The following is a 21,202-nucleotide window of genomic DNA, read 5'->3' on the forward strand; positions in this document are numbered from 1 at the left end:
AACTGAATCCTGCAGCCTCGGATCACTTTGAAATGTTTTTATTAGTTCAGTTTCACAGGATTACAGGCGGTTTGGGCCTCGACCCGTCGGTGTTGGAGCAGGTTTAGGACTCATTAAACAGGTTTAAGACTCATTAAACAGGTTTAAGACTCATTATAAACTCATTAAACAGGTTTAAGACTCATTAAACAGGTTTAAGACTCATTAAACAGGTTTAAGACTCATTATAAACACATTAAACAGGTTTAAGACTCATTAAACAGGTTTAAGACTCATTATAAACACATTAAACAGGTTTAAGACTCATTAAACAGGTTTAAGACTCATTATAAACTAAAACTAAAACTAAACTAAACTAAAACATGTTTGGCTGAATGTAAAAACCCTGCTCTCATTTGCATGAATTATTTTAGCCCAACTGGAAGAAAAGAACTGATTTCCTCTGCTGAAGCGATAATAATAAAGCAAACGGTGACGGTTCGGGTCATTGAACCCGCTGAGGAAGCTAAGAAGACCCGGTCCGAGGTGAGCTGCTCCTCGGGTTTAACCAGCACAAAATGAAAAGGCACTTCTGTGAACAGCTGAAGTCCAGCTGCTTTACTTCAGCTTCCCTCAGAGCAGCCAGAACCCGGACCCTTAAAGGCCCGGTTCGCTGTTTTAACAGGTGGGAAACATCTGAGCTGGACTTTGAGCCTTCAGACTGATGAAATCCACCTTCCTGATCAGGACAGTTTGTATAAATGAGCCGTTTGTTACCATCAGACTAAAAGTTTCACCTCAAACAGTCAGAATAAAGATGAGCAAAGGTCCGTTTAAAGGAGAATTCCACTTTATTTCAGCCGGCTGAACAGATCTGAAATAAATTCTCCTTTAAACTCTCGGGTGTTGAAGCAGGTCCGGTCCCGGGTACTCGAAGACGGCGGCGGCTCCCATCCCGGTCCCGATGCACATGGACACGACGCCATACGCCCTGCAGACACAAACCACACTGAGCGTGCTGCAGCTAACCTCTGAGGCGGCGCCGGCCGGCGGTACCAACCTCCTGCCTCTGCGCTTCAGCTCGTTCAGCAGCGTCACCACCTGTCGGGCGCCGGTGCAGCCCAGAGGGTGACCCAGAGCGATGGCGCCCCCGTTGGGATTCACCTTCTCCATCGGGATGCCCAGCTTCTCCACGCAGTACACCGCCTGAGCAGCAGGAAGTGACCTTGAGTTACAGCCTGAGCCGAGGAGGCGTTTCGGGTGTTTAACCTGTTCAACCTCACCTGGCTGGCGAAGGCCTCGTTGATTTCAAACACGTCGATGTCGTCCACCGTCAGACCTGAGGAGGGAATCAGAACAGAACCGCCGTTTCTGTTAAGTTCACTTCCTGAACATGGGTCCAGGTGCTCGCCGTGTGAAGCAGGTTCAGATCAGCGGGAGACAACCGCCTCCTTTCTGACCGCACCTGAACGCCTCCTTTCTGACCGCACCTGAACGCCTCCTTTCTGACCGCACCCGAACGCCTCCTTTCTGACCCCACCTGAACGCCTCCTTTCTGACCGTACCTGAACGCCTCCTTTCTGACCGTACCTGAACGCCTCCTTTCTGACCGTACCCGAACGCCTCCTTTCTGACCGTACCCGAACGCCTCCTTTCTGACCCCACCCGAACGCCTCCTTTCTGACCCCACCCGAACGCCTCCTTTCTGACCGTACCCGAACGCCTCCTTTCTGACCACCTCCTTTCTGACCGCACCTGAACGCCTCCTTTCTGACCACCTCCTTTCTGACCCCACCTGACCACCTCCTTTCTGACCGCACCTGAACGCCTCCTTTCTGACCCCACCTGAACGCCTCCTTTCTGACCGTACCCGAACGCCTCCTTTCTGACCGTACCCGAACGCCTCCTTTCTGACCGTACCCGAACGCCTCCTTTCTGACCGTACCCGAACGCCTCCTTTCTGACCGTACCCGAACGCCTCCTTTCTGACCCCACCCGAACGCCTCCTTTCTGACCGCACCTGAACGCCTCCTTTCTGACCACCTCCTTTCTGACCGCACCTGAACGCCTCCTTTCTGACCCCACCTGAACGCCTCCTTTCTGACCACCTCCTTTCTGACCGCACCTGAACGCCTCCTTTCTGACCCCACCTGAACGCCTCCTTTCTGACCCCACCTGACCACCTCCTTTCTGACCGCACCTGAACGCCTCCTTTCTGACCCCACCTGAACGCCTCCTTTCTGACCCCACCTGAACGCCTCCTTTCTGACCCCACCTGAACGCCTCCTTTCTGACCGTACCTGAACGCCTCCTTTGTGCCCGTACCTGAACGCCTCCTTTCTGACCACCTCATTTCTGAACGCCTCCTTTCTGACCGCACCCGAACGCCTCCTTTCTGACCCCACCTGAACGCCTCCTTTCTGACCCCACCTGAACGCCTCCTTTCTGAACGCCTCCTTTCTGAACGCACCTGAACGCCTCCTTTCTGACCCCACCTGAACGCCTCCTTTCTGACCGCACCTGAACGCCTCCTTTCTGACCGCACCCGAACGCCTCCTTTCTGACCCCACCTGAACGCCTCCTTTCTGACCCCACCTGAACGCCTCCTTTCTGACCGCACCTGAACGCCTCCTTTCTGACCGCACCCGAACGCCTCCTTTCTGACCCCACCTGAACGCCTCCTTTCTGACCGCACCTGAACGCCTCCTTTCTGACCGCACCCGAACGCCTCCTTTGTGCCGCACCTGAACGCCTCCTTTCCGACCGCACCCGAACGCCTCCTTTCTGACCGCACCTGAACGCCTCCTTTCTGACCGCACCTGAACGCCTTCATCAGTTCATTCAGGGCGATTCACCCGCTGTTCTTGAAGGCATCATCTCACAAAGCTCCCACAACCAGCCGTCCCCCACCTTCTTCTTCTCTGAATCTTTTACGGCAGTAATGAGCGCTCTGCTGGGACCTGCAGCAGGTCGTCCTCCACCTGCCGCTACGCTGAGTGTGAAGATAAAGCTTCTGATCTTCTGATTGGACAAAGAGGCGTAAAAGGAACTGAACCAGAACTCTAACATTGGACCGAGCCGACACTTCAGCTGAAGACGGTTTAATAAGAAGGAAAGTTTTCATGAAGCCTCGGCCTGATATTAGCAGAACATCAACATGTTTATCCGTGGTTCTGAGGTCCAATCTGAGGCTCATACCTGCCTGCTGCAGGGCTGCAGGGATGGCGAAGGCCGGTCCGATCCCCATGACGTCGGGCGGGACCCCCACCACTGCGCTGGCCCTCAGGACCCCCAGAACCGGCAGCCCCAGAGCCTCCACGGCAGCCCTGCGGCCCAGCAGCACGGCTGCGGCGCCGTCGCTCACCTGGCTGGAGTTACCTGCACAGCGGTGAATGTGGGTTACTGCTGCATGCGGGCCGGTTCTGTTCATCAGGCCCAGTCTCACCTGCTGTGGTGCTGCCGTCGGGTTTGAAGGCCGGTCTGAGTTTGGAGAGTCCCTCCAGCGTCGTTCCAGCTCTGACGCCCTCGTCTTCCCTCACCGTCACCCGCCGCTCGCCGCCCTCGCCGTCCACAAACGTCGTGGTGACGGGAACGATCTCCTGCTGGAACCGACCCCGGGCCCGGACCGCCCTGCGTGCACGGTCACAAGCTAAAGTTGGTCCTGCGGGTTTCTGATGTCATATTTTAAAGGTTTTTCATGTGTTCTGAGACGTTTCAGGCAGACTTCGGTGTAAATATCTGAGTTTGGATTCAGCTCAGCGGCTCTGATTCTGGAGGAGGAGCTGTTAGCGTTAGCTGCTGCTAAAGGAAGAAATAAATCAGTAAATAAACCATGAGGAGTTATTTCATTAGCTAAGCTGTTAGCGTTAGCTGCTACTAAAGGAAGAAATAAATCAGTAAATAAACCATGAGGAGTTATTTCATTAGCTAAGCTGTTAGCGTTAGCTGCTGCTAAAGGAAGAAATAAATCAGTAAATAAACCATGAGGAGTTATTTCATTAGCTAAGCTGTTAGCGTTAGCTGCTGCTAAAGGAAGAAATAAATCAGTAAATAAACAATGAGGAGTTATTTCATTAGCTAAGCTGTTAGCGTTAGCTGCTGCTAAAGGAAGAAATAAATCAGTAAATAAACCATGAGGAGTTATTTCATTAGCTAAGCTGTTAGCGTTAGCTGCTGCTAAAGGAGGAAATAAATCAGTAAATAAACCATGAGGAGTTATTTCATTAGCTAAGCTGTTAGCGTTAGCTGCTGCTAAAGGAAGAAATAAATCAGTAAATAAACCATGAGGAGTTATTTCTCAGATGCTTCCCTGCTCTGAAGTTCAGGCTCTGAGAGTTGGAACTGATCCTCTTTGTGGCTCAGTTCCTTCAGTCCAGCATTGAACTGGACCAAGTTGTTAAAACAGTGGGATGAAAAGTGTTTGCTGCACATTCACAGTCTTTAGCTAACTCTGCTGGAACATTAGCCTCAGATATAGTTTATCCACTGGGCTCTTATATCCTCTGAGGCTGCTGCTGGATGGAAGAACTTTGAAGGTTTGAACACATTTGGCTGTAATTTCATGGAATCACAGCAGTGAAGATAAATGCTGTTTAGTGAACTTTACTTTTGGTGGGAGCTGAGCGCGAAGGCGTCCTGCTTTTCTCTGGAGACTCCAAACCTCTCTGCGACGTTCTCCGAGGTGATGCTGCTCAGACAAAGAGTTACAGGAAGAAGATTTACTGAAGGAAAAACTCAGTTTAAACTATTCATTCAGGCGCAGCTCAGGCTTTTACATGGAGACCATAGAAAACTTCACATTTATTATCTCAGATTGGAACGAGGATTTTAAAACACATCCAGACTTTTCAGGCTCAAACGTTCAGGTTTTCTAGTCGACTTTTGTCCATTTTTGACACTGAGTGCAAACATCTGATGTTAAAGTAGAACTCTGGTCCTGAACAAAGCGCCGATAGTGTTCAAAGATGCCACCGATAGAAGGAGCAGAGCTCATCAGGGAGGCTAATGCTGCTGAAGGTGTAGAACCAGACGTTATATCCGGCTGAATAAATGCTGCCACAGTTCATCTGTCACAGGATCCTAAACCGATGCTACAGCACAGAAAGCAGAACGTCTGATCAATCCAGAACACATAAGGACTGTGATGTGGTTAAATTCAGATTTTAACGCCTCCCAGTCATGCGTCTGCTGGGTAGAAGAAACCTTCAGCAGGTGGATTCAAGGCTGATTCAAGGCTGATTAAAGAAAGATCAAAGGCTGATCAAAGAAAGATCAAAGGCTGACCACAGAAAGATCAAAGGCTGATCACAGAAAGATTAAAGCAGTGTTTCTCAGCTCCAGCCCTGCATGTTTTCGATGTTTCCCTCCAACCTGATTTAAACTAATGGCTCCTTATCAGGCCGCTGCAGAGCTAATAAAGGAAGTTTTGCTACAGTCTCCCCACACCTGGAACTCAGCTGGAACTCAGCTGGAACTCAGCTGGAACTCAGCTGGAACTCAGCAGGAAGTCAGCAGGAACTCAGCAGGAACTCAGCAGGAACTCAGCAGGAACTCACCCCATGGGAATGACGCAGTCTCTGGCCTTTTCGTTGTCTGTGAGTCTGGAGCTCAGATCTCCAGGATTACCGATCGATTGCAGCGACATGCTCTCCACTCTGAAACACACAAACTCTCAGATTTATCTTCAACCGGCTCCTCCTCTGCGCTCAGAAGCTATTTAGAATAACTTTAAACTCAGTTTACAGCCTCAGGAGAAACTCACCCACATGCGAGGCCCAGGTCGATGGATCTGCTCCTGATGGCTCCTGCAAACAGTTTAAACCAGCTGACTTTAGGCTTTAATAGTTGTAGAGAGTTTGTTTCAAGGGTTCTTCAGTTCGTCCTGGGGGAGGAATGTAGCCCCTCCCCCCGGATGGTGGAGCTCCTCCCCCCTGATGGTGGAGCTCCTCCCCCCGGATGATGGAGCTCCTCCCCCCAGATGGTGGAGCTCCTCCCCCCAGATGGTGGAGCTCCTCCCCCCGGATGATGGAGCTCCTCCCCCCTGATGGTGGAGCTCCTCCACCTGGATGATGGAGCTCCTCCCCCCTGATGATGGAGCTCCTCCCCCTGGATGATGGAGCTCCTCCCCCCTGATGGTGGAGCTCCTCCTCCCGGATGATGGAGCTCCTCCCCCCTGATGATGGAGCTCCTCCCCCCTGATGGTGGAGCTCCTCCTCCCGGATGATGGAGCTCCTCCCCCCTGATGATGGAGCTCCTCCCCCTGGATGATGGAGCCCCTCCCCCCAGACGGTGGAGCTCCTCCCTCTTGATGGTGGAGCTCCTCCCCCCGGATGGTGGAGCTCCTCCCCCCGGATGATGGAGCTCCTCCCCCCTGATGGTGGAGCTCCTCCCCCTATCTCTAAGGCTAAGCCCCGCCCCCCTCTGAAGGAAGCTCATTTCAGCTCTGTGCTACAGCTTGTTTGCATTCACTGACAGTTTGGGTCATCAGAGCCAATCTTCTCCACGTGCACATTACTGATCTGAAGCACTTTGTTAATTCTCTGCCTCCCGCCCTCACCTGCGATGTTGAGCAGCGCCTGCAGGCCCGAGGAACACTGCCTGTTGACGGTGTAAACAGGAACCGACTCTGGAAAGCCACTGAAAACAAGACGAGGTGGTAGAAATCACTGCATCCCTCTGGTGTGCCCCACAGCTCCATACTGGGGCCGATTGACTAAATAAATGTTGAAATGTCAGACTGACCTGAGGAAGTGAGACACTCTGGCCATCAGAGCGCCAGCTCCAGGCTGCAGGACGTTACCTGCAGACACAGATGATGAAAATATATTCAGTTCTGCACTAAATCTTCCCATTCAAAGGTTTAAACTGTCAGAATTCACTCGTTTTTCATTCGTAAAAAGCAACATGTGAAGCAGCTGAAGAACAAGAAGCAACATCAGGTCAGAACTTTTCCCGCTTCTGCTGCTAAATGATCTAAAACACATAAAAACTAACATCTGTTCATCTGCAGCTGATGTTATCTCAGCTTTGAAACGTTTTAATGAGGCACTGCAGAGTTTATTCAGGCCAACACCGCCCCCCTCAGGCCAGACTGTGAATTACAGCTCTGACTTCTGCATAAAGACTTTCTGCTTCAGACAAACTGAAGTTGTTCTCTTTGGACCTTCAGGGAGAAATTGTCTGTTATAAAGTTACTCTGGATGGTATTTCCTTGGCTTCTGGTCCCACAGGGAGGAACCTTGGAGTTATTTCTGACCAGGATCTGTCCTCTGACTCCATATAAAACAGGTTTCTGCCTTCTTTCACCTTCGTAATGTTGTTAAAATCAGGACCATCCTGTCTCAGAGCAGAGAAACTGCTCCATGCATCTGTTCCTTCAGGACTGAACTACTGTAATTCCTTATTATTGTTCTGTCCCACATATTCTCTGAAAAGCCTCCAGCTGATCCAAAACCCTGCAGCCAGAGTTCTGCTGAGATCTAACAGCAGAGATCATGTTTCTCCAGTTTTAGCTTCTCTTCATGGGCTCCCTGTTAGATTCAGAACAGAATTTAAGCTTCTTCTCCTCACATATAAAGCTCTTAATGACCGAGCTCCATCACATCTTAAAGATCTCACAGTTGGATATTTCCCCAGCAGAGCACTTTGCTCTCAGGCTGCAGGACTTTATTAACTCTGTGAGTTTCATTAAACATCAGACGAGAGGAAAAGGAGGTCTCACCCACACAGACGTCCCCCAGCTTGTCAGGCGACAGTCCAACATCTGTCAGCACAGCTGTCATCACGGCACTCAGCAGCTCATCAGGGGTGGTGTCCTGCAGGTGGGGGGGGGGTTAAACAGTGCAGATGGAGGGCTGACGTAAACAACAACAAACTGCCTCTCAGGCCTTCCCACAGCTGTCCAATCACAGGAATCAGCTGCACATCTGTCATAAGACAGGCTACAGGGAGCGGTAAGGGTCAAAAGGGCCTGAAGCTTAGTAAAAAAACTGTCCTGATGTGAAACATCTGCACCAGGGCAAAGGTCACCTGCTCTCTTTTCGGACTTTCATTACAAGTAAAAAGAGTCATTTGGTGCTTTTATCTGCTGTTTATGACCAAAGCTTCCTAATAATGTCAAACAAGTTTAAACTCTGTAAAGCTCGTATTTGCTCGTGGAGCCCCCCCACCCTCCGTTTCCAGCTGTTCGGCTACCTTAAACGCTCCTCTCTTGGCTTTTCCGATCGCCGTCCTCCGGCCGTGGACCACCACCACGTCCTCCCCGGAGCCGCCGCTGACTCCCGCCGCAGAGCGGCACTCCGCGGCCCGCAGCCTGGAGTCGGAGGAGCCGCCGGGACACAAGTGTCCAGAAATGATCTTCAGTCTCTGCATGACGGGGACGGAACGGCTCCTGCTGTCAGAGCCGAGGTCTGACGGTGTTTTGTACTTTGAACTAGAAACTGCATCACTTCCGGGTTTTTAAACGGAAGCAGCGGAGGGACAAACAGAGCGAGTTCAGCCTCTCCTCACTAGAACCGAGTTATTTCTGTTAATTTTAAATAAATAAATAGGAAGAAGCACGAATAAACATCTTATTAATAAGTATATCAAATAAAATAGTATTCTGAATAACTCACATCTGTGCTTTTGATTCACAGCTTAAGTTTGAATTTTAATCAGGAATAAAATAAATCAGCATTTTGACTTTTTGATCAATTTGAAATAAAAAAAACAAATTACAAGACATTAAAATAACTAATTTCAGTAATAATTCAGACTTCAAACTGAATATTTTGACTTTGTCTCATTACCGTTTAAATGCTAAGAAATAAAGACAAATCTCTTTAAAAATTACTTCTGATGTTTTAGCCGCTAAAACAGACTTTACAGACCGAGTCATTCCAATGACTCCGGACGCTTTCTGCTTGCATGATTTATTGGTTTGGGCTCATTCCTTCAGGTCTTACAGGAAGATTTTTCCCTTGAATCACCTTTTTAAAGACGGACAGACTCAGACGAGTGGACTGAAGCTTTTATTTGAAACAACACGTCGATAAGGCCACTGACACGCTGCACATTCTGGAACAAAAATAGAACTTTTCAGTATAGAATCAAATAGAAAACTGTTAGTTTTTAAAGAGATTAGATGAAGAAGTGAATCCCATAAAATATATTTACACAACTGTGACATTAATGAGGCGACGGACATGAAAGAATGAGACCCAGCAGACGGAGCTTCAGGTGGGCAATGAGGGGAATGTCCCTTTAAATGAGCCATCAGGAGCTTTCAGGAAAGGAAAACCTACTGAGACTGGTCGCCATGGGAACGGTTTACAGCCTCCGAGGGCGTCTCATGATGATGTCAGCAGCTAACTAACAGCAACAAACTCCTCCAGGACTCGTCAGCCCGGTTCTGCAGTTAGACTTGGGGGGGGGGGGGGGGGGGGGGGGGTGGCAGAGCGAGTCTTTCTGCAGGCTACAGAACAGAATGAATGACTCTCTGGATGTTTCTCCTGCTGAACATCACAGATCGGGTCAGACAGCGAACAGTAAAACAAACGATCAATGCACCGATCAGGAGCCGATCAATGCACCGATCAGGAGCCGATCAATGCACCGATCAGGAGCCGATCAGGAGCCGATCAATGCACCGATCAGGAGCCGATCAATGCACCGATCAGGAGCCGATCAGGAGCCGATCAATGCGCCGATCAGGAGCCGATCAATGCGCCGATCAGGAGCCGATCAATGCGCCGATCAGGAGCCGATCAGGAGCCGATCAATGCACCGATCAGGAGCCGATCAGGAGCCGATCAGGAGCCGATCAATGCACCGATCAGGAGCCGATCAATGCACCGATCAGGAGCCGATCAATGCACCGATCAGGAGCCGATCAATGCACCGATCAGGAGCCGATCAATGCACCGATCAGGAGCCGATCAGGAGCCGATCAATGCACCGATCAGGAGCCGATCAGGAGCCGATCAATGCACCGATCAGGAGCCGATCAGGAGCCGATCAATGCGCCGATCAGGAGCCGATCAATGCGCCGATCAGGAGCCGATCAATGCGCCGATCAGGAGCCGATCAGGAGCCGATCAATGCACCGATCAGGAGCCGATCAGGAGCCGATCAATGCACCGATCAGGAGCCGATCAATGCACCGATCAGGAGCCGATCAATGCACCGATCAGGAGCCGATCAATGCACCGATCAGGAGCCGATCAATGCACCGATCAGGAGCCGATCAGGAGCCGATCAATGCACCGATCAGGAGCCGATCAGGAGCCGGGGGGCGAGGAAGGTCCTGATGTTTCTGTTTCTGCAGAGTCAGGGCGACTGTTTTACTTCTTCAACGAGCTGCAGGTGAGAGTTCTGTTCAGAGCACGGTGCTGGTTAGTGCTAGTTAGTGCTGGTTAGTGCGGCTCATCAACCAACTGACCCGGTTAAAGAGCCCAGAGGAGTCTGTGGCTGATGATCCAGCATGAGCTGAACAGCTGGGTACAAACATTATGGGATGTCTGCTTTCCTTCATGTTTAAATTCAAACTGAAATCAAAGGCCGGTGGATTAATCCGCCTCTGAAAGTAGTCCCAACACCACTTTGATCTTCACAGTAACGGACGCTGTGATGCGCCCACCTTTAGGGGGGGGGGGGGGGGGGGAGAGGAGGAGGAAGAGGAGGAGGAGGAGGAGGAAGAAGAGGAAGAGGAGGAAGAGGGAGAGGAGGAAGAGGAAGAGGAAGCCTTCATCGTCACAGGTTTAAAACTTCATTCAGCTGGAACCGGAGCACCTGGTCCCGACTCCCCGCGGTTCTGTGAGTCCGGGAACCTCGGCCCGGCTCAGGCGTAGAAGATGAGCTCGGGGATCTGCCCCCCCTGCACGCCGGTGCCGTTGGTGCTGTCCGAGGAGCACTGGAACTGGAAGGTCACCTTCCCACACTGCACCTCCGTCATGCCCTCCTGACCGAAGTAGCTGAGCTCGTTGCCGTCCAGAACCACGCTGGCGGTGTAGAAGGTGTCGGGCTCGATCTGCACCGGGTAGTCGAACCACACCGGGAAGGTGCTGCTGGACCCGTCCGAGAAGTACTTGATGATCCTCTGGGCCATGGCCACGCCCTGCCGCTTCAGCTCGATCTTGGCGCTGTACTCGGCCGAGCCGCAGCTGGAGCCGTACAGGCCGAAGCCGGCGATGAAGATGCGCCTGTCCACGGCGAACTGGATGCTGTCGCAGCGGCCGCGGTAACGCCACTGGTTGCTGCGGTAGGCGCAGGACTGGAAGCGGTGGCAGCGCTGCGGCGACAGGCCTTTACGAGGTTTGCTGCAGAACAGCAGGTCCGGCTTCTTGGAGGCGGTGAACCACAGGAAGATGTCGTTGGTCTCGTTGAGCGTCAGCACGCCGGACTGCGCCGCCCCGTTGGCGAAGTCCTCCAGCGCCATGGTGGGGATGCGGATCAGGTAGATGGCCTTGCCCAGCACCAGCCGCTTGTTCTCGATGCTCGGCGACAGGTCCTGCCTCTGACACTCGGCCTCGGCCCAGTTCAGCGCCGCCTCGAACACCACCATCTCCTTGGCGTTCAGAGTCTCCCGCCGCAGGATGCTCTCCAGCGTCTGAGCGTCGATGTCGCAGAAGCCCTCGGAGCGCAGCGCCAGCTCGGCCTGGGCGTCGATCACCTCCCAGCAGCGCTGCGTCAGGTCGGGCTCCTCGAACAGGCAGCTCTGGGACAGCAGCACGCAGGCGTTCTTGGCGCTCAGGCTGGTCTCCAGGAAGTTGACGCAGGCCCGGGCCAGATGAGGCACGATGTACTTTTTAGCAGCGTAGAGGGTGGCGAGCACCGTGTCGGCGCACAGGTCGATCTCATCGCAGTAGATGTACCTGCGGGGGGGAAACCATTTCTGAGTCTGATGCTTCTGGGCGGCGGCGAAACGGCGCCGGAACAAACAGAACCACACCTACTTCAACATGGCCAGGAAGGAGGGAGGTTCCACATCAGGGATCCGGATCTCCTCCTGGTCCTCAGCCAGTTCTCCGTAGAACATGGCGTGGAACACAGAGCTGCCGACGGCCAGAACATACTGAGGGAGAGAAGAGGCGGGGAGAAGAGGCGGGGAGAAGAGGCGGGGAGAAGAGGCGGGGAGAAGAGGCGGGACCGTAAATATCCCAGATCATTAGCTCAGAACCTGCGTTTCACAGCCTGTTTCCTGGTTTGGATCAGATCTATAAAACAGAGATGCTCTCTTACAGACAGCAGACCGTCTCCGGCGGACTCTCACCTTGTGTCCGGGGACCCGCTGCGTGCCGCCCGGCGGTCCGACCACGAAGTGAACGTCTGCCATCATCTCATTGTTGAACATGACTGAATTCCTGCAAACACAGAAGGAACCAACGGTCAGCGCTCTCAGGCCCGAGCTCCGCTTTGTCTGCCTTCCTGAACGTCTACGGAGCACCGGACAGGACAAACCTAAGCTGGTCTGAGACGGTCTCCTCTAACACAGGGAGGACAGACCGCTCTGACTGACAGCTCTGGGTTCATATCCATGTTATTTCCCATCTGTGTGACCTTTAGTCACCTGAAGGTACAGGTGTGAACGCATTCAGATCCACATCTGACCCGATGAGACTCCACACAAGGCGCCTTTTAACGGGCTTTGAATCCAAATGTGAACCCCGGCTGTGACTGAACCCCGGCTCCGACTGAACCCCGGCTCTGACTGAGCCCCGGCTCTGACTGAGCCCCGGCTCTGACTGAACCCCGGCTGTAACTGAACCCCGGCTCCGACTGAACCCCGGCTCCGACTGAGCCCCGGCTGTAACTGAACCCCGGCTCTGACTGAGCCCCGGCTGTAACTGAACCCCGGCTCTGACTGAACCCCGGCTGTGACTGAACCCCGGCTCTGACTGAACCCCGGCTGTGACTGAACCCCGGCTCTGACTGAACCCCGGCTCCGACTGAACCCCGGCTGTGACTGAACCCCTGCTGTGACTGAACCCCGGCTCCGACTGAACCCCGGCTGTAACTGAACCCCGGCTGTGACTGAACCCCGGCTGTAACTGAACCCCGGCTCCGACTGAACCCCGGCTGTGACTGAACCCCTGCTGTGACTGAACCCCTGCTGTGACTGAACCCCGGCTGTGACTGAACCCCTGCTGTGACTGAACCCCGGCTGTGACTGAACCCCTGCTGTGACTGAACCCCGGCTCCGACTGAACCCCGGCTGTGACTGAACCCCTGCTGTGACTGAACCCCGGCTCCGACTGAACCCCGGCTGTGACTGAACCCCTGCTGTGACTGAACCCCGGCTCCGACTGAACCCCGGCTGTGACTGAACCCCGGCTGTAACTGAACCCCGGCTCCGACTGAACCCCGGCTGTGACTGAACCCCTGCTGTGACTGAACCCCGGCTCCGACTGAACCCCGGCTGTAACTGAACCCCGGCTGTGACTGAACCCCGGCTGTAACTGAACCTCGGCTCCGACTGAACCCCGGCTGTGACTGAACCCCTGCTGTGACTGAACCCCGGCTGTGACTGAACCCCGGCTGTGACTGAACCCCTGCTGTGACTGAACCCCGGCTCCGACTGAACCCCGGCTGTAACTGAACCCCGGCTGTGACTGAACCCCGGCTGTAACTGAACCTCGGCTCCGACTGAACCCCGGCTGTAACTGAACCTCGGCTGTGACTGAACCCCGGCTGTGACTGAACCCCGGCTGTGACTGAACCCCGGCTGTGACTGAACCCCGGCTGTGACTGAACCCCGGCTGTGACTGAACCCCGGCTGTGACTGAACCCCGGCTCCGACCGAACCCCTGCTGTAACTGAACCCCGGCTCCGACTGAACCCCGGCTCCGACTGAACCCCGGCTGTAACTGAACCTCGGCTGTGACTGAACCCCGGCTGTGACTGAACCCCGGCTGTGACTGAACCCCGGCTGTGACTGAACCCCGGCTGTGACTGAACCCCGGCTGTGACTGAACCCCGGCTGTGACTGAACCCCGGCTCCGACCGAACCCCTGCTGTAACTGAACCCCGGCTCCGACTGAACCCCGGCTCCGACTGAACCCCTGCTGTGACTGAACCCCGGCTGTAACTGAACCCCGGCTCCGACTGAACCCCGGCTCTGACTGAACCCCGGCTCCGACTGAACCCCGGCTGCGACTGAACCCCGGCTCCGACTGAACCCCGGCTCTGACTCACCTCTCCCGGATGGTGGGGAACAGGCCCTGCCAGCTGCAGCAGCCCTGCGCGGCGGCGGCGTTGTTGTTGGTCACGTTCTGCTGCTGGTACTGCTGGATGGAGGCGGTGCTGCTGGTCGAGGCGGAGGACACCAGCTTCTTGGTGGGAAACAGCTCTGCAGCCATTCTCTTTCAATCAGACCGCAGGCCGCCGGGTCATGGCAGCTCCGGGCCCGAACCGATCCGAACCGCCGCTCGGTGAAATCCGGACGGTTGTTTCACGCTCGGACACTGAAGAGCAGCCACACCAAAGTCCATGTAAAATCTGAAGGTTTTTCCTGAGCTAAGCTAACCTTAGCTACACGACACCAACCACTTTTATCAGCTACTTTATGACATAACGACTACATTTTAAATCAGTAAAACATCTCAACAGTTGCTCAGACACACAGTCAGCAAACATAAAACGTCAAATAAAGACTTCGAGCTCCGAATATTTGACTCATCCGTTAACTTTAGCATGTTGGTGCTAGTTAAAAAGCTAACTAACCGAGAGGCTAACTGCTTTTAATGAGTAAATCCAACGCCGTGGTTCGGTGAATAACTTCGTTTATACTTACTGAAGTGTTACACTGGCGGATTTCTCGTGAAATGTTCCACATGAAGCGGTGGTGTTTAACGGACCTGCGGATCAGATTTGTTTACCAAGAGCTCCATGGAGGACCGCAGCTTACCAGCCAATCACAACAGAGGAGCGAGACTTCTTCTTCTTCTGGCTGCAGTGGAACTGAAAAAGCTGCTCATCGCCACCTGGCGGATTACAGCAGTAACTTTCCTACAGGGAAAAAAACATTTAATGAATAACTACAAATAAAAATAAATAAATAAATGAATAAATATGTCCAAATAAGTACGGAAGCCGAGAACGGCCGTAGAACATTTTTTTTTATGCACTGTTATCTCGTGATAACGACTTCTTATCTCAACATGACAAAGATTGTTTTCTAGTGATAAAGAATTGTTACCTGAAGCAGCCGGACAGGTGCGAGTTTATCTGCTAACCGGTAGCTCCTAATTAAACCCAGTCAATTAACAAACTAACGTAAAGTGCAACTTATCGGCAGGCTACAGCTATTTAGAGACATAAAGAGATCATCTTCATATAACATCTTTATATGTCTGACAGCTACAGCTACGGAAGCCGTTCGTGGCAGCTCTTGTAGGTTGAAATCAAGACGAACACATTATAAATTAATTCGTTATCACGAGAAAACGATCTTTGTTATCTCAAGATAACGAAATAATAAAATAAAAGATCCACGGCCGTTTCTCGGTTTCCGTAAATAAGCAGATTTATTTCTAGAAAATATTTTTCGGATGCCTGCATCTGAATCCCGATCCAACATGACATTAGTTTCATCCTTAAGTTGATGTTTTGCATCTAATTAGTGGTTTGATATATTAATTCTAAATTTTGACTGTTTAGTTTGATTTTAGTTTGATTTTAGTTTGATTTTGGTTTGATTTTAGTTTGATTTTGGTTTGATTTTGCCTGCTTTTATGACACCATCGTCTCTTTTAAATTGGAGGACAGTTGAACACAGAGCTGTGTGTGAACTGAAGAATTCACCAAACACTGAACTGGTTTCCATGGTTTTATTAACTCATCCACACAGAACTCCTAAAATAAAAGCTTCCTGTGTTGTTTGATGCAACAAAGAGACACAGCAGCATCACAACAGATTTCTTTATTGTTACTGTAAATCTGCCACTCACACAAAGAAAAAAGCATGAAAAAGGAAACCTGTGTGTGTGTGTGCAGCCATAGCAGCTTCTTCTTTACAGGAAAACTGTACAAAGAACAACGATAATTTACAGGCAGACGGAAGCTGCTCACATCAGTAGTTACCTGATCAAATGGCTGCTCTGAAGGTAAAGAGCTGTTAAAGGACTCGGCTCCGGTTTGTGAATCAAATTAAAAACCTGACACTCCAGGTTGGAAACCACTGCTGTGGAAGCCTTTTCTGCTCCTCGTAGCTTCATAAGATGTGATAAAGCAGAAAAAGATGGAGTCAGATGGAGGTTTCCACCCGAGTGAAGTCGAATGTACTGAAATAACTTCCACACTGAACCAGCTGAAAGGGAAGCGAAAGACCTGAAACTGTTCAACTGGTGAGTCAGGAGGAAGAAGTTAGTCCATCAGCAGCTTCAAGGTCAGTAAAACCCTCAGAAATTCAACAACAACAGGCAGCAGATCTTCACAGCTGTAAATCTGACTGTAAAACGCTTCTCTGGCTAAATAACTTGTGTCCCTTTACATCATCTGTTCTCCATCCAAATCCAGATTTATCTGCACCAACAGAAGCATGAAACATATATAATCCTCTAAAAGAAGCAGCATTCTTTAGTGTGAGTTACTTATTAAACAACAAGAGCTTTAATGTTACTTCCCAGAACCACTTTTTGAGCGTAAAGGACTCAAATTATTTATTTTCTTACTAAGAAGACAGTGTTTATAGCTTCAAAGGGTCTTAAACACTCATTCAGGGATAATTGGAGTTTACTGTAGTTAAAGTTTGAGATCATTGGTTCAAACTGGTTTTTATTCACTGCTGAAGCAAATCTGAGGAGATCTTTTAAAAAGCCTCAAAGAAAAAACATGAATCAGACCCGTTTCCATCGATGGTTTAAAGAGAAAAAACTCAGCTGCGTGGTGTCACCACAGGGGGCGCTGTGGGCTACCATGGGCGTGGTTCAGTAGAAGAAGAGCAGAAAAGAAACAACGGCTGTGGTGGACATCTTCAAGAGGAGAATGGAGAGAGCTCTTCTTCAGGAACATCTGGGATATTTCCCAGTTTGATCTCAGAAACTTTATCGAGGCAAAGATCTGACGTCTGACTGTTTTGCTGCATGTCAGTAAACTAAATCTGAGCCTCTGCAGTTCCATCTTCAGCTGGTTCAGTGCAGACAGACTCTTTATCTGGTCTTCTCTGTGGATGAGTTTACATTCAGGATAAAACAGTGAAAACATCACATGAATCAAACCTTTTAAAGAAACCGGCAAATACAAAGTTTGTTCTTTCTGCTCTTTCAGAAGTCGGTAAAACTATTTCCCTCAGTTATCCCTTTACACCTGGTTAATAAATACAATTGCTTTAACATTTAAAAACTGTACATGTGTCAGTTTCCCCTGTTTACACGACAGGAAGCAGCCGTTTATGAGATGAAAGTTTGGTTAAAAGCAAACGAAAGCCACCGGCAGAAACCCCAAAAAGGAAGAAACTTCACTTTTCAAGTAAAACGGAGAATAAAAAAAAAGGAAATAAAAATCTGTCACCAAACACGAGTCATTTAGAAAACTAGTAATCGCTCCGAGTCTGAATAATTACACAAAATACAACGTCTCCAGGCGTATAAAGCAGGTAGAAATCTGAGGCCGGCGCTCAGTTTGGGGGCCGATTTAAAGTTAGTTTAGGGTTAGTGGGAACTGTCTGAAGTCTCCTTTAAAACTGAAATAAATACATCAGCAGATGAAAAACAAAAGCTTCTGATCTGTAAATACACCAAACGCCACCGGAGCCTCGATCACCGCGATGTAAAACAAGCACACGATCCGAGTCCAGAACTCCTTAAAGTGACCCGAACGCTTCGTCTCAGCAGTCAGAAAAAGTCCAGCTGAAGAGGAGAAACCTCACGGCAAAGAGGCTCTGAACACAGCTTCAGGATGAGAAAATCTATCGTTTTATTGTTAAAAATGATGTTTCTATCAGGATTTACCGACTTTCATGACCTCAGAATGAACATTTCTGTGTTTAAACGTGACTTTAACTGAACCGATGAAGAACAAAAGTCTTCTGTGACTTAACCTGCAGATAAAGTTGGTGAGAAAGTGGTCGGTTGTTATCTCCAGTCTGACCACCAGATGGCAGTAACTGTTACACGCTGTTAGTTTAAACTGTTGTGGATCATTTCTTGGTCACAGGAAGCAGAAAGGAAACGAGTTGTTTACAGCATGTTAAATATGGACCGTTTGTGTTGAAGCTCCTGCAGAACTTCTGCTGCTCACTAAACCTTTAAATCCATCTTTCCTCTCTCATATTGTGACTGCGTTTGGTCTGTTTCAGCGGTCTGAAACATCTGGAGTTCATCTCAGCTGTCTCCCTCTAAACCTCTGAAGCACTTCCAGGACGAACCTCGGGGGGATTTGGGGGACATGAAGACGTCAGTTTTTAGGTGAATCAGAAGCGATCTGTAGGATGTCGGAGGGCAGCTCGAGCTTTCAGGCTGAAAGGAACCAGAACAAGTCCTTAAATCAGGTCTTTAGCTGTTTGGACCTGACCTGAGACTTCCTGCCCTTCAGCTCGGGTTCTTCACATCTAACCTCCTGGACAGAGTCTGGTTGTTCAGGTGAGGTCGGTTTGGATCGTGTGGGGCAGCTGAACACCGACCACGACTCATTTTTGGGTTATTTTACCGCTCTCACGTCTCTAAACCTAAAAATGGATGTTCAGAAGAAAAAAGGCACATTATGGAGACGAATAAGTGAAGCTGTTTGGGTTAGAGACGGGAGAAATAATGCTTCCAGCTTCAGAACCGAGGCCGCCGTTTAATGCGCCGCCGCCCGCTCACCCAGAGGTTCGTTTGTTTTTGAGACGCGGGCCAGCCCGAGTCCAGCAGGGGGCGGGGCTCCAGATCTGAAGGCAGGGGGCGGGGCTCCAGATCTGAAGTCTGGGGGCGGGGCTCCAGATCTGAAGGCAGGGGGCGGGGCTCCAGATCTGAAGGCAGGGGGCGGGGCTCCAGATCTGCAGGCAGGGGGCGGGGCTCCAGATCTGAAAGCAGGGGGCGGGGCTCCAGATCTGAAGGCAGGGGGCGGGGCTCCAGATCTGAAGGCTGGGGGCGGGGCTCGAGATCTGAAGGCTGTTAAAGGGCTCGAGAAAACAAAGTCATCCACCTTCCAAAAAAACCCAAGAAATACCCGTCCCAACGTGGCGTTTCCTGTCTGCAACTCGCCACCCAACCGTTCCAGGTCATACGAAGACCTTAGCGAGCGCGTCCGCCCCGGCGCTGCCGATGTAGCATTTGGTGGGATGGAACGCCACATCGTGGATGGACTCCTCGAACTTCTTGCGGTGTGCGGTGAACTCCTGGATGCAGGTCTTACTCTCCATGTTCCACAGACGGATCGAGCAGTCGTGACCTAAGAGGAGGAGAGAGACGGAGAAAAGATGGCCGACGTGTCAGCGCTTCCTCTCATTGGACAGAGAGCTGCCATTTTGTGTTGGTCACACATGACATCATCAGGTGTTGAACCTCAGATGAACACGGGACATATGACACTGAAATGTGGGAGGAGTCTTACTGCCTGACATGAGGTACAGCCCGTTTGGATCCACAGCGAGACTCGTCACAGAGTCCAGATGTGCGACCATGGAGTGGATCAGTTTACCTTCAGTTAGAAAAAAGACTCTGAGTCAGACAGCAAAGAAAGAGCCGTGAAGCTCGTAAACTGACGGATAAGCGAGCCGCCGTCCCACCTGTGTTGTTATCGAAGAACTGGATGTGCCGGTCCTCCTGGGCGGTGATGGTGATCGGCAGCGTGGGATGACTCAGCACTTTGTTGATCTTACAGGGAGCTTCTGTGAGGACATGAAGAAGAGCACGTTAGCGTGGAAACCTTCAGCTCAGACTGCACCACACTCACTAAAAAACGACTTTTAGAGGAAGTCGTGGCTCCTTCTTTACTTTCTTTCGCTTTTCCACGAGACTTTCAGAGAACTTCTGGCTTCATAAGCTGTAAATTTGACCCAGAATAATCATTTTGTGTTCATAGCAGCTGGCTGAGGAAACATAAATCTGAGTCTCGTCTGCCTAATATTTACTTTAATTAAACAGGACATAAGTTTGAGCCTGTCGGAGGAGTCCCTAAACAGAACCATGTGGAACACCATTTTCACTGTAAAAGTACAAAAAGTAAAGATTCCCTGAGCAGAACAGGCAAAAAAAGGTAATTTGTGTATGGAGCCTCTATTTATATGAGCTACAGGAGGCATACAAATCTAACACTACTGCCATCATCAGGTGAAACTGGGAATTACAACACCATCCTCCATCATTTCAACATCTTGTTCTTCTCATCATTTTTTACATCAGATGTGTGATGAGGGTTAAAGTCACGATAGATTTCATTAGAACAGAAATCTGAAAGACGTCTGGGTATAAAGCAGCAGATTGTGGTTGGTCCACTTCCTCTATGACTCTGAAGGTCATGTGAAGGTCATGTGAAGGTCATGTGAAGGTCATACCTGGCGGTCCGGCGGACTCGAGCTTCAGGACGAGCTGCTGCGTCTCCATGTTGAAGAGTCCGATGTGTCCGGTGTTGAAGGATGTCACCATGTAAGCCGGCTCGCTGCTCACCAGGTCCGCTGAGGTGGGGATCCCCAGCTCTGAGACAGAACCGGTCCAGATACAGACGTTAATGAAAGGCAAAAAGCAGCAGAAGAAGAGAGGAGAAACAGCTCGATGACTCAGCGTTTTCTCACCTCCTCGCTCGTTAAAAACAGCGAGAGATGGCGAGGTGTCGGCGGCGCTCCACAGCCGGACCGTCCCATCAGCCGAGCAGGACAGGAGGCGGTGGTGGGCGGAGCTGTACACCAAACCCCACACTGAGTCCGTGTGACCGCACAGCGCCCCCCGCAGGACGGAGGGCTCTGCAACGCAACAAATTCATCCAGATCACATTTTAAGTTTTGATCTAAAAGCTAGGTTTCTGCAGACTGGGACGTACCGTAGGAGTCGTAGGGGTCGATGTTTGGGTTGGGGGTGTTCCAGCTCTGGATGGTACCGTCCACCCCCCCACTGAAACACTGCTCACCATTTGAGCTCATGGTGACGCACAGAACAGCCCCGCTGCCCGGGAAACAACATTTTAACTTTCTTTCAAACATTATACATTTATATCCTAATCTAAATATTCGAAGAAGCAGAACTAACTTTTATCAGAATAAAACTAAGTTTATATGTGAGTAAGTTGCTTTAGAATCGAATATTAACTACACGAAGCTACATTTAAATGT

At 50.7% G+C, this 21,202-nt stretch overlaps 3 protein-coding genes across 3 annotated transcripts in view; all 3 read right to left on the reverse strand.

Moving 5' to 3' along the window:
- Positions 1 to 22: 22 nt before the first annotated feature.
- Positions 23 to 8,417, reverse strand: acaa1 (acetyl-CoA acyltransferase 1). Its single transcript, XM_072384046.1, has 12 exons — positions 8,173 to 8,417; positions 7,700 to 7,793; positions 6,721 to 6,778; positions 6,536 to 6,615; positions 5,741 to 5,783; positions 5,535 to 5,633; positions 4,586 to 4,666; positions 3,425 to 3,609; positions 3,178 to 3,357; positions 1,263 to 1,318; positions 1,040 to 1,185; positions 23 to 970 (listed from the first exon to the last, which is right to left on the reverse strand). Exons 1-12 carry the CDS (start codon positions 8,347 to 8,349, stop codon positions 871 to 873), a joined length of 1,299 nt encoding a protein of 432 aa, XP_072240147.1. The 5' UTR covers positions 8,350 to 8,417; the 3' UTR covers positions 23 to 870.
- A 560-nt stretch (positions 8,418 to 8,977) lies between these two features.
- Positions 8,978 to 14,878, reverse strand: LOC140305262 (BTB/POZ domain-containing protein 3-like). The gene is made up of 5 exons (XM_072384031.1): positions 14,750 to 14,878; positions 14,152 to 14,420; positions 12,230 to 12,320; positions 11,913 to 12,031; positions 8,978 to 11,831 (listed from the first exon to the last, which is right to left on the reverse strand). Exons 2-5 carry the CDS (start codon positions 14,313 to 14,315, stop codon positions 10,799 to 10,801), a joined length of 1,407 nt encoding a protein of 468 aa, XP_072240132.1. The 5' UTR covers positions 14,316 to 14,420; positions 14,750 to 14,878; the 3' UTR covers positions 8,978 to 10,798.
- Positions 14,879 to 15,777: 899 nt separating this feature from the next.
- Positions 15,778 to 21,202, reverse strand: part of LOC140305260 (striatin-like) — a 38,354-nt gene continuing 32,929 nt past the window's right edge. The window contains exons 13-18 of the mRNA XM_072384029.1: positions 20,914 to 21,035; positions 20,669 to 20,836; positions 20,432 to 20,572; positions 19,664 to 19,765; positions 19,489 to 19,575; positions 15,778 to 19,326 (exon numbers count right to left, since the gene is read on the reverse strand). Coding sequence (XP_072240130.1) covers positions 19,157 to 19,326; positions 19,489 to 19,575; positions 19,664 to 19,765; positions 20,432 to 20,572; positions 20,669 to 20,836; positions 20,914 to 21,035 — 790 coding nt within the window. The 3' untranslated portion in view covers positions 15,778 to 19,156. The remainder of the gene's footprint in view (positions 19,327 to 19,488; positions 19,576 to 19,663; positions 19,766 to 20,431; positions 20,573 to 20,668; positions 20,837 to 20,913; positions 21,036 to 21,202) is intronic.

Source organism: Leuresthes tenuis, unplaced genomic scaffold, assembly GCF_036924035.1.
Source record: "Leuresthes tenuis unplaced genomic scaffold, fLeuTen1.0.hap1 SCAF_4, whole genome shotgun sequence".
In the NCBI taxonomy this organism is placed as follows: domain Eukaryota; kingdom Metazoa; phylum Chordata; class Actinopteri; order Atheriniformes; family Atherinopsidae; genus Leuresthes; species Leuresthes tenuis.